Source organism: Eurytemora carolleeae, unplaced genomic scaffold (genome assembly GCF_000591075.1).
Source record: "Eurytemora carolleeae unplaced genomic scaffold, Eaff_2.0 scaffold1433, whole genome shotgun sequence".
Classification (NCBI taxonomy): Eukaryota; Metazoa; Arthropoda; class Copepoda; order Calanoida; family Temoridae; genus Eurytemora; species Eurytemora carolleeae.
The window spans coordinates 56,130-69,641 of NW_019397339.1; the positions used below are offsets into that span (position 1 = coordinate 56,130).

At 30.8% G+C, this 13,512-nt stretch overlaps 1 protein-coding gene across 1 annotated transcript; it reads right to left on the reverse strand.

The window, feature by feature from the left end:
- Positions 1–6,418: 6,418 nt before the first annotated feature.
- LOC111713613 (uncharacterized) lies at positions 6,419–9,408 on the reverse strand. The gene is made up of 6 exons (XM_023488507.1): positions 9,384–9,408; positions 8,981–9,043; positions 8,545–8,648; positions 7,890–7,920; positions 7,557–7,616; positions 6,419–6,586 (listed from the first exon to the last, which is right to left on the reverse strand). Exons 1-6 carry the CDS (start codon positions 9,406–9,408, stop codon positions 6,489–6,491), a joined length of 381 nt encoding a protein of 126 aa, XP_023344275.1. The 3' UTR covers positions 6,419–6,488.
- Positions 9,409–13,512: the final 4,104 nt, after the last annotated feature.

Genomic DNA, 13,512 nt, shown 5'->3' on the forward strand with positions numbered 1-13,512 from the left:
GCAAATCTGGGAGGCTTGTGTCTGCATGGCGAAGGCTCATGGTGTCTGAGGGTTCCCTCCCTATGGCAGTTCGATCGACCAAGCATGTTTCACCCTAGGTGTTTCACCAAAATTATGTTACACCGAATCAAGTCACGTTTCACCCAATACTATGTTTCCCCCAAACTACGTTTCACCCTGTACTCACATTTTGCCCAAATCTACACTTACTTAAGCGTTTCACCCAATTTTTTTTATTTGTCTAATGCGCATTGCACAGAACTTTCTTGTCCGATTTCCGATCATAACTCATAAACTCATGGACCGATTTGCCTCAAATTTTAATTAGGAAACAACTATAACAAATTCTAACATATAACTTTTATAACTTCAAAATAAAATTTGCTACAGATTTTTTTTGGGGGGGAGGGGGTGTAATTCAAGTTTGTGTAGTTTGGGCGAAACTTGAGTTGGGTGAAACGTTATTGGGTGAAACGTTATTGGGTGAAACGTCATTGGATGAAACATTATTGGGTGAAACGTTTTTGGGTGAAACATTATATTGGGCGAACTATTACTACACCATGCTTGCGTATAAGCTGAATAAAAATCAAATCTGCAATAAAATGTTGTCTGAATATATGTTAGCAATAATGCCCATGAATACCCTGGGGTAAACATTGGCAAACAAAATCTATTTATTTTTCTATCAAAATCTATTTTTTTATTTCACAAGCAACGTCAGGCACTTCGGTATAGTGAGGGAGGGAGTCCAGAGTTCCTCAAATAGTGATCACCGCCACCCAAATCTGTTTTGCGGCAAGCGCGCTCCTCAATTAGTAATCACCGTAAAATTTTGTTTTCTGTGATTTGAATTTAATGCACTTTTAACACAATTTTCGACATCTATCGGGGTTTTATGGCATATGTATTGACTTAAACTAAATTTTCAAATTATTTTCAGATTTGTTTGGTCAACAAAAACTGAGAATTAATGCACAGTTCATTTTAGCCGAATCTTAGATCCAATTCGCCACTTTAATGACTGCATTTCATGATTAGCGTCAAGATACAAAAAAGGTCGGGCTGCCTGTTTACTAAAAATTATCTCATCGCGCCCTAGGTAATATCAATCTCCATTTAAAAGATATTTTCAAAAAACCTTTACAGTGTTTAGATTTTTGTATTCGCCAACTCGAGTTCAACATCTACAACAAAACTAATTATATGCATAGAAAGGACTTAAAATTTACTAAAAATTATCTCATCGCGCCCTAGGTAATATCAATCTCCATTTAAAAGATATTTTCAAAAAACCTTTACAGTGTTTAGATTTTTGTATTCGCCTACTCGAGTTCAACATCTACAACAAAACTAATTATATGCATAGAAAGAACATAAGATTTTGAAAAATTAGTCTCATCACACCAACTACTGAAAATTAAGTATTTAGTCCACTAATAATGGGTTAAAGTTTCCTCTCTATAAAAAAAACAACATTCAGAGGAAAATGCCGCAAACATTCTTAAAGCGAAACTTGAAACTAAAAAACGTAATCTATTTCTAGCACTTAGTTTGGCATATTTATTGATTTATTTTCGAAACTAAGGAGCAATAAAGAAAGCTTTAACAATATTGTACACCATAGGGCCATTAAAAGAGGTCAATATGGTCTTATTTCTAAGAAATAAACGATTTAATTTTATGCTTTTTTGGGGTGATTACTATTTGAGGTGTTGAAGATTACCAATTGAGGAGCGCGCTTGCCGCAAAACAGATTTCGGTGGCGGTGATTACTATTTGAGGAACTCTGGACTCCCTCCCTCGTATAGTAAGGATAATAAGAATACCACTGTTAAATACAAAATGAGAAAATGAAGTGAATATATTTAAATTTAATTTGTTCTTTAAAATAAATTACATACTTGTTACATTACGGTGCATAATAAAACAATTACAAGGAAAAACTTTCTTACAAACTACTTATGTAATAAATATGAGATAAACTACAAACTCTGAAATAGAAAAACAACTTTTAGATTCAAGTTTTAACTTTAAATAGTCCAATGAGCATAGGACACATCAATTGTGCAGTGTAAACAGACCCATTTCACTTAACCTGTGATGTAGTAAGTGTCTATATAGTAAATAGTTATAGTAAATAGTTATTATAGAGTTTTCTGGTTATCCCTGTACATAACATGAGATCAACTGTTTGTTTTTCATTTACAAAGAATGCTAAAATTTTGCTGGTGTAAATATCCAAAATGTTTTAAGCCAACAGACTAACAAAATTCAAACCACTATATCACAATCTAAAATTTGAATCAAAATTCAAACCACTATGTCACAATTTAAAATTTAAATCAAAATTCAAACCACTATATCACAATCTAAAATTTAAATCAAAATTCAAACCACTATGTCACAATTTAAAATGTAAATCAAAATTCAAAGCATAACGTCACAAATTTAAATTTAAATCAATTTTACACCACTTATATCACAATTTGAAATTTAAATCAAAATTCAAACCACTATGTCACAATTTAAAATTAAAATCAAAATTCAAACCACTACATCACAATTTAAAATTTAAATCAAAATTCAAACCACTATTTTAGAAGTTGAAGAAATCAAAGAAATGTCATAGAAAAAAAAACTTATTTAGAAACTACTTAATTTTAAATTAACACTGTTATTTAGTTTGCCTGCAAATGGTGCATAAAGAAATGTTCAATTTGTGGAAGACGACTCCTGGCCGCGTTAAACAAGTGCCACAAGATTCAACAGAATGAGATAGAACGGATACGGAGCATAGTACTGATAAATCATCTACACGTGTGATATCGATATTGACTCTAGTTCTGAACCCTCTAGTAATAATTTATAAGAAATATATATACTGGAAGTTATTTATGCGTTTTTATTAGAGTCTGACTCACGTCCTCTATAAATGTTTAATTGTACAACATATTTAAAGCCAAAATGTTAAAATATTCAAACCAAGAAATGAGAAAATCGAAAATCACAATTCAAAATAAAAATTTGGTTTTTTACACCTAACATAATATGATATAGCAACTGTTACTTTTTGACCTGTTCAATCCAAAATGTTTAAAGCCAAAAGTTTTAGAAAATTCAAACCCAGATTAGAACTTTGGTTCTTATAGTTTACAAAAAAAGGGTGTCCAAATAAACAGTGAAATCTAGTGACCCATTCAAAATCGTCTTTTTTTAAGATTGAGCATCCTAATACCTTTTTTCAAAATTGCAAATTATAATTACTTCTAAGTCTAAAACTAAATGATGCGTGAAATTTGAGTTAAAGCTCAAAAGTTCAGAAAAATAATGAGTTGCGACTGAAACATTAATCTTTCTCGATTTAACCCTAAAGGGTTCAACCAATCAGCAACATCATCTGTTCTGTTTTGTAATTACAATTTGTTTACACAACTGACATAACAGCAGCGCAAACAAAATATATTTCGAATTTATCTATATTAATTTATTTAATCCTGAGAATGGGGAAAGATATATTAATTTAAAGAACTTAAATCGTCCAATCAAATCATTTTCATGTTTTAAATGTCGAAAACTTTAATGTGAGTATTCGCAGGTTTAAATTTTAACTCGCCAAAATCGGCGAGTTTAATATCAAAGCTATACGCTTAAATTTCTGGTTTACAGTAAGTCAGAAGTGGAATTTAAGCTTAAACTTAACAATTAAGTCGTAACTTTCTATTCTTTAGATTTAGACTCTGCTAGAGATAATTTTAGAATTTGTGTAATGTTTCTGCAAGTTTATGTAAGAACAAGAATATGTAAGCAAAACATTTAAAAACAAATTCTAAATTCTAGCATGATTATAATATGCTAAAGATTACATTATTTTCAAAAACGATCGGGTCACTCAATGCTAATGTTTATTTGGACACTTTGTATTTCCTGTGAAGTAAAAGTGCCAAGGCTTCCAAGCCAAAATAGGTTTTACTGTACTTCAGGAAATATCAACTGTGTTTAAGAACAGTTAGAAAACCCGGTAATCATATAATTTGGATAACTACAATGATAATAAGAAATTAAAAATCTTCTGGTCTTCATGTAACAATTCTTTACAGATGGACTCCATTCAAAGACTTTACAGCCCCTAGTAGAGACACAGTTACAACCACATTCATGAGCAGATTCCGTTTCAATTTCTAAACAGTTATAGAAGCAGATTTCGTTTCAGTTTCTGAACAGTATATAAGCAGATTTCGTTTCAGTTTCTAAACAGTATAAACAGATTCCGTTTCAGTTTCTAAACAGTATAAGCAGATTTCGTTTCAGTTTCTGAACAGTATATAAGCAGATTTCGTTTCAGTTTCTAAACAGTATAAGCAGATTCCGTATCAGTTTCTAAACAGTATAAGCAGATTCCGTTGTAGTTTCTAAACAGTATAAGCAGATTCCGTATAGCAGATTTCGTTTCAGTTTCTAAACAGTATAAGCAGATTCCGTATCAGTTTCTAAACAGTATAAGCAGATTCCGTTGTAGTTTCTAAACAGTATAAGCAGATTCCGTATCAGTTTCTAAACAGTATAAGCAGATTCCGTTTCAGTTTCTAAACAGTATAAGCAGATTCCGTTGTAGTTTCTAAACAGTATAAAGAAGTAAAGGAGAAATTCACAGAAACACTTGTTGAGTCCTGCAGAAAAACAGCAGTTTCAAGGGTACCGTTGTAAATCGGGCATTGCCATCTTTGCATGGATCGAGAGTCACTTGAAATGTAAAGCGTTTCATACCATTTTTAAAGTTTTTACTATCCTCACTGCAAAGATACCCATAGTCCGAATTTAATGAATTTGAGCCGCGTCTCAAATCCGCCAAAAACCGGATTCAATTGAGCGCCGGCTTAAATCTTGAAACATTGAATACAAGTGGAACCATTTATATTTGAACCACGTCTCAAATTTTAGCCGCGTCTCAAATTCTTTCAATTCGGAATCATGTCGCTTTAATATAAAAAATAAAAAGTTTAAACGACAAGGAAAACTTTGTTGTCTGACATTGTAGTTTACCAATAGAGAGTTATTTGAAAAAAAGTGTACAGTCCCTTTATATCAAATATAATTGGGTTAGATTTTATTTAAAATTTTAACATTAAGTTTATAAAATTATCTTGAGGCAAAAAACGTACGTATTCCCCTCCAATTTATGTTCCTTCATATTGTTTTCAAAGCAATCATGCATAGCAACCATTTTAAATGAAGTTAAATGAAACTTACGTTTCATTTACAAGGTGTCCCACGAAACATGAAATTTAATAAATAATTATGAATGTCGTCTTCTATATGCTGTATTAGATATTTTGCAGTTTATTTCGTTAAACAAATCTTTTGTCTAAATATGTTTTACTTGGAAATCAATTTTACTATAACATAACTCCCATATTATATTCTTATTTTTTTGTCTTTGGTATCAAACAACTTAACAAATAATAAGATATTCTAAACTATTCACCAACTGTCCTATTTGGTGGGAAACCCTGTAAATGCATGTGTATTATACAGGGTGTCATTAATCCCAATAAACACAGAAATTAAGAGACTTCTTGAAAATCGTCTTTGATTTCTGATTAATTGTTAAATGACAAAGATGGAATGTTAAAATGCAAGGAAAGTTATTTCATAGGTGTACGCAGTGTATTGTCCCTGGGCGGTAATGTAAACACAAGACGGATGTCGAAGCCTGACATGGGAATGATGGGATCCATCTTTCACATAAAAATCAATTAAATATTCTTGTCACAGGAAACTATTATGTGAATTTTCAAAATTATCAAAATTTAATGCTCTTAACCTATTCGAATACAAAACGAACACTGATGCATCTATTCTTTTTTACAAATTCCGCCCTGAGAGAACTGGTTTCAATATTTACGCAACTGTAATTAACTTTCCTTGCATTATAACCTTGAAAGAGGGTATCAATTTTTCAAAATCAATGTCATTCTTAAATGGTCCAAATCAAGATAATTCCGAAAGAAGCACTTAATTTTCGGTGTGGGAATGTACCATATAGAAAGTATGTTTATGAATTAGTGCCTTGTAAAAAATAAAATAAAAATTAATTTCTATGTTTTATGGACCACCCTGTATCATTATCTGAAAGAAAAAAGAAATACTACCAGCAAATAATTCAGCTCCAGCTACAGTCAGAGGATTAAGTTTATGCTGTTACAGGGTGACCCCTTAAACAGGGAGTAGAGGTTTTCAGCTTTTTTTATCATTTAAAAACCATAGTTGAACAGAATCGACAGAATCGAACGACAAACAGGTAATTTAACGAACCCTTCAAACTTTATATATATATATCCTATATATATATATATATTATAAACTACATCAGCACTTTTTCAAGCCATTTAAAGAATATTGGGACTTATAACGCTAATCCCTGTTTTTTAATCACACTGTGTATTTTTTGTTTAAATATTTGATTCCAATGCAGCTTGGTTAAAAATTTAAAATGTCCAATTTTCTGCAAAAATTATTAATTTAAAATCTTGATCCATTCCTAGTGTAGTATATCCAGGTTCGAAACAATGTTTTGGGATACACCCTGTAAATAAAGAAAACATTTTAAAGGAATTGAGCCTTTGCCACAAACTCAAATTTTCTAATCTCTATAACTATGCAACCTGATGGTGATCCAACAGAATTCATAGTTTGAAATATCTACAGTCTACATTTGGTTGAAAAGATAAAGGGATTAGAAAGTTATAGTTTGTGGCAAAGATTCAATTCCTTTAAACTATAAAGAACTAAGTTAAGATTGGATGGTCTTACTCTGGTTGAAATTTTAAATATTCAAACAACGATTGAAAATTGAAAGATTATTTGACTCTGAGGGGAATCAAATTAATCAGTATATTGCTGCATAAGATAAAGATCAATGCTTTATTCCGAGGTTCAAAACTTATGACTTCAGAGGCCGAATTTGATTAATGTGTACTGCCGGTTTAAACTGTGCACTGGCACAAATCTCGAAACACCGAATAAAATTTCAAGGTGAACCGACCATGTTTGAACCGGGTCTTATCTTTGAACCACGTCTCTAGGCACGGTTCAAATTCTTTAAATTCGGCCACAATAGGCCTCAAAAATTTTATTTCCTTAAAGGTTGCCTACATTATATTGCGCAAACTCCTGAATTTTCTGTTAATTTTCTGTTAATTTTCAAAATAATTGTGTTAAAATAAGGCGTTCGAACCGCGATTGACATCCCTATTTATCGTCTATTTGTTTTATGCATTAATGTATTGTTTCTAAATTTAGGGGAATATATATCTTGAATTCATTGTCCGACTGCTCATATTAAATGTCAAGACCGTAGTCCTCTTTAATCTATTCTTGACGAAAGAAAGGTTCAGTTCACGACAAGTTTAAATTTTCAATTGAAAACTAAATTAATAAATGAAAATGTGTTTCAATATTTTCATATTTACAAGTATATGTTACATAAAAATTCTATTCATAGAATCATCATATTGTATTAATGATTTTATTCAAAACATATTTTTAAAATTTACCAGTTGGTTTTTTCCTCTCCCATTGTTCAGTAGAATTGTAACCTATGCTGTTACGTAGACCTGGAAAAAGGGTTCAGTTATAAAACTTGCATATTTATTATAAACAAGGGAAACATTATGTTTATTAAATTATCCTGCGGGTTTCAAGCATTATAATTTTATATTCCAACAAATTGTTTTGTTTAAACATTAAGTTTTAATTTTGACAAACTTTTAAGCAAATATGAAACATGTCTATTCTGAATCACAGAGACCTTATTTGAAAGTCTAATTTAAAATTACACTGAAAAAAACTTAGAATTTGTTTTTTCCTTTCTGATGGAAATTTCTTACCAATTGTTTGACCCAGTGTGCACTGCCCATCCTATACAATTATAGTATAAGTAGAGTTGGGCATAATTGTACATCTGTTTTTTTCAAATATTTCAGGTTTTTCAAATTCTTCAAACATCTTTGTAGTTTATGTTTGGTTGTTTCTCTGGGAGCCACAGAAGATATAGGCCTGAATGAAGCCATACCGATTGTTCTTTTACGAACCATTACAAAAAATCGTCAGGCTTACATCTTTCATGCTAGTGTCAATGTCTTGTATTGCGAAATAAAATATAACTTTAAGAGATGTTTGTCGAGTTTTTTGAAAACCTAAAACCCCAATCGGTTTAAAAAAGAAAAAAATTATGCTTATGATTGAATTGTTACCCTTTTCAATACTATCTCAGGGAAGCCGGGAGCGGAAAGGATCCTAATAATCTTCGGAATTTTATAAATATTGTCTTATAATACAACTGCAGCAGGCTGAAAGGAAGATTGATATAAACAGTATCAAAATTGTTGACCAAATAAAAACCGATGTACGGTGTACAATTGTACATCGTACATTGTACACCGTACACTTTACACCGTACACTGTACACAGTATACTGTACACCGTATGCTGTACAATTGTACAAATGTACACCGAACACAGTGAAATGAGATACATTTTTACCTGATATTCAAAGATGTCACAGTGTGGTAGAGCCAGACATCGGAAAGAACAATCTTGTAGATTCAAGGTTTCAGTAGTTGAGGCACTGTAAAAAGTCTTAAACCCTAAATGTGAAATATTTTAATGCATTTGTCCAACATTACAGAGCTAGCCATGATTCCTCCAAAAGCGGGATATTAAACGGACTGTTATCAAATAACGTTAATTTGTAAAGTCAATGTGAACTAGGGTCAATTTGAATTCGAAGCGGACCGACTTCTTGTACAAGCCCTAGTGGCGCGTGGCATGTACTGCAGCCTGACTTTATCCTGTCGACTTTGAAGACGTCACCAGATTTATACTTTACCCAGCCGATCACATAGCCTATTTGATCTTCCCTCTACCTTAGTTTATTGTGAAGAAGTAGTGAATAATTTAAAGTTTCTAGAATATTTACCAATTGATTTGGTGAAGGTTTCGCCAGCTTTAAGTCCAAAAGCACAATTTTTAGCTAAAATACCTAAAGTTTATTTGTTTGGTTACAAAATATAGATTTTGTAAAATATCTATAACAAATTTTCGTTCTTAGGAAAAAACAAAACCTTGTGATATTTTTGCACTTATAAGTTTGGAGAATCCCTCCATATTAAATGACTATTAGAGTAATTTCAAATTTATTGAATCAAACAAAACCCTTGTAGGATGAAAAAAATAGTTTGTTTTCTAAAGTTATAGTTTGTTAAGATTAAGAGTAAAGGATTTATAAACCTAAATTCGTTAATATAATTTGCTGCAAATATGATAGTTTTAGCTTGAAAAAACAAATCCAAAATGTAAAGTTAACATTCATAATTTCTAACAAATTTCAGGCTCTGACTCAGACATTTCTCGAATAAGGTCGTCTTTGACTTTAGAAAATGTTTCTTGAATTGATCATGGACAAGCTAATTTTAATAATATTTTTTCTTGAAATAATAATAAAAAAAAGAGCTGAAGTCCTACCATTTTCAAAATGTTTTCTGCCATATTTTTGTTATAATATAATTACGTGAGATATGAATGATTTGGTTTAGGATTAGACATTTTTATGGTTGTATGAAAGGAAAAAATGGCAGACCGCACTTGGGAAATGGTAGGAATTTGCCTCTTTTGTGATTATTTGGTCATAAAAAATATTGCTAAAATTAGGTTGCCGTTTGTTATTTCTGTACACTATTTTTAAGGTCTCAATCAAATGATATTTTTCCAGTTTTTTCAGACACCCTCCTATGGTTCCGATTAGAGCAAGGGTGCCTAAGGGTTTTTTTTAAACATTTCTATAATTCCAAACAAATTTTTCCTAGCATGAAAAAAGACAAATTGAAGATGTTCAACTTTGAAACCATCATTATACTTTCTGAAAAAAGTATATTTTGATTTTTGTTATGCGGTGGTAGGCGATTATATCAATACAATAAAGACGACTTTTGATTTAAATTTTTACTTTTATCAAGCTTTTGAACAGCATGGATAAACAAAAGAGAAGATGCCAATTAGAAAAGCTTCTCTTTATTTACTTGTAATTCGAAAAAAGGTTGATAACAATTAAAACTCAAATAAACAAGTTGTCTTCATTGTATTGATATTATCACCTTTAACACTGTAGGAAAAATAGACATAGGATATAATGACTTGACACTGTTCTTCTTATAGGTCCCACGGAAACCATGGATTTATTTCTTTTTTTAAATATCTTCTCATTAACTTACAGAAGGCTGCCAACCCTCCAAGTGCTTGTTATGGACTCAGGACGTACTGAGACATTTCACTTACAAATAAATTAATTGACATCTAATTTTAAAAAATTCTAAAAAAAGAAAAAGAATAATTATATCAATTTAAAGAAATACATTCTTATTAAATAACTCATTTGGAGGTAATGAAGGAGTTTGATGAAATGAACAAATTGTTCTCCGAAAAACAATAAGAAAAATTACTTTAATTAAATTTTCAAAATAGATTTTTATAAAATGTTATAATTTGGAATAATTATGGAGTTAGATAATTAGGTGGAAAAGAGCAAAAGTTTCAATTGGGTTTGATTTGAATAAAACGTTTAGATACAGGGTGTCCCAAAAAACATGGGAATTCAGTGACGAATTCGATATCGTCTTTTTAAATAATTCTTTGATTTATTATAGTGATACCAACTGAGAAAGCTGTAATCTGTAAGAATTTCGTCTGCTATGTTCACATTTTGTTTGTTTATGTTTTGACTGCATACGGTTGTACTTTGTAAAACAAGAAAATTTCAGTATACAAACAGAGTAAACTTGTCCGTCTTCAATGTTCATCTTGCAAAGACATTATAGACACATCTTTACAGTCTTTTACCCTTTTCAAAAAAAAAACTCTAGCAGACATAATAATATTATGGCTTTTGAAATTAGGTATTACAATGCTAATTCATAGCAAATACGATATACAATTCGTCGCTGAATTCCTATGGGACACCCTGTAGTGCAGAATATATCAAATCAAAACAAATCCCCCAAATCCCGGTGTACTACATGTACACAATAACAAACCAATGCATGTTCACAATATCCTACCAATACAGGATATTTCGTGAAACCTCCCAAACCAAATGCTGCCATCTGTTAATCTATAGTATATATATTCTGAGGCTATTTCACTTCAGATTTTTTTATTTCTTATAGAAAATTTAAACGAAACAAAATACAAGAAACATATATTCAATTCAAACTTTAACAGAGGAAGTTTTAAAAGGTACTATTGTGAATTGGACATATGACTCTTTTGATGGGGAGGGTCAATTGTAATTACGTTTACAGTCCCTTTAATCCTAGAATATAATCTTGGTTTTAAACAGTTAAACATAAAATATCTATTGCCTATTTTCTTTAAATATTTGAAAATATTTCAAACATGTACGGAAGCACTTGAGTGTTATGGTAGTATTCTGTATTATAAAAAAAACTAGCTGAATTGCCTGACGTTTTCCTTGTGAAGTTTTAAAAAATCGAATTAAAAAAAATATGGAAAAAACCAAAAAAATTAACCATTTACATTTGTCTTCTCATGAACGATTCTCCTCTAATGTATGATGATCTGTAATGCAAGATTCTCCTCTAATGTATGATTCTCGAAATGTACGATTCTCCTCTAATATATGATTCTTCTATGATGTAAAATTTTCCTCTAATGTATGATTCTCCTCTAATGTGCGATTCTCCTCTAATGTACGATTCTCCTCTAATATATGATTCTTCTATGATGTAAAATTTTCCTCTAATGTATGATTTTCCTTAAATGGAAGATTCTTCTCTAATGTAGGATTCTTCTTTAATGAACGATTCTCCTCTAATATATGAATGTCCTATAATGTAAAAATTGCCTCTAATGTACGATTCTCCTCTGATATATATTTCTCCTCTTATCTACGATTCTCCTCTAGTTTATGATTCTCATTTAATTGAAAATTATCTTCTTATGTACGATTCTCCTCTAAAGTGCGATTCTCCTCAAATTCACAATTATCTTCTCATGTACGATTATTCTCCTTTTCACGATTCTTCTATAATCAACGATTCTCTTCTCATGTACGATTCTCCTCTAATGTACAAATCTTCTCTTATGAATGATTCTCCATTAATGTACAATTCCCCTCCAATGTACAATTCTCCTCTAAAGTACAATTCTCCTCTAAAGTAAAATTCTCCTCTAAAGTACAATTCTCCTCTGATGCACAATTCTATTCTAACGTATAATTCTCCTCTAATGTGCAATTCTCCTCTTATTTGCAAAACACTCTAATGTGAAATCTCCTCTAATGTAGATTCTCCACTAATGTACAATTCTCTTCCAATGTACGATTCTCCTCTATTGAACATTTTCCTTTAACCCTATCTCTGCTGGGGTACTTGAAAACCAGAATATGCTGGGGGGGAGGGTCAATTTGACCCACCCCCCCTCTAAATCCCATGTTTGATGTCCAAATATGACAAATGATACATCATTGGAAAACTCTTGTGCCCTACTTTTAGAATCTGCAAAAAAAAATTCAAATTTGCAAAACTTGAATTTTTATCGCAAAATCCAGTTAAATTGTAAAAATGTTTGCAAAAAAAAATTTGTCCAAAAAATGAAAAATTATACATTTTTGAAAAGCCCTTAACCATGCCATTTTAAATATGCAAAAAATTTTGAAAAATTTTAAATAACCTAATTTTTAATCAAGAAAACTAAAAATGTGCAAATTTCCTTTGACAGGTTTTTTGCAAATAATTTGCAATTTTTTTTTTTTAAACTTATGCAATCCGTTTCCTTATGTCAAAGGCTTTCCAAAAAGCTAAATTTTATCAAAATCTGACAAGTGAAAGTGGGTCAAAACAAAGATTTAGTTTGTTACAGGCAAAAGCAATCATTCAGGCAGTATGCCTGAAGACTCAGGCAGTTAGTATTAAAGCCCGGTTTTAGGCCTAGAGGGAGGGCTTTGGGTATGTAGGAAAAGTCAGAAAATTTCAACAGCCTCAGACATTTCTTTTATTCATGATTCACTTCAACTATATAAACTAATTTCTTTTTTTTTATTCATGATTCCCTTCAACTATAAACTAATTTCTTTCTTTTATTCATGATTCCCTTCAATTATAAACTAATATCTTTTTTTTATTAATGATTCCCTTCAACTATAAACTAATTTATTTCTTTTATTCATGATTCCCTTCAACTATATAAACTAATTTCTTTTTTTATTCATGATTCCCTTCAACTATAAACTAATTTCTTACTTTTATTCATGATTACCTTCAACTATATAAACTAATTTCTTTCTTTTATTCATGATTCCCTTCAAATATATAAACTAATTTCTTTTTTTTATTAATGATTCCCTTCAACTATAAACTAATTTATTTCTTTTATTCATGATTCCTCTTTCTTTTATTCATGATTCCCTTCAACTATATAAACTAATTTCTTTCTTTT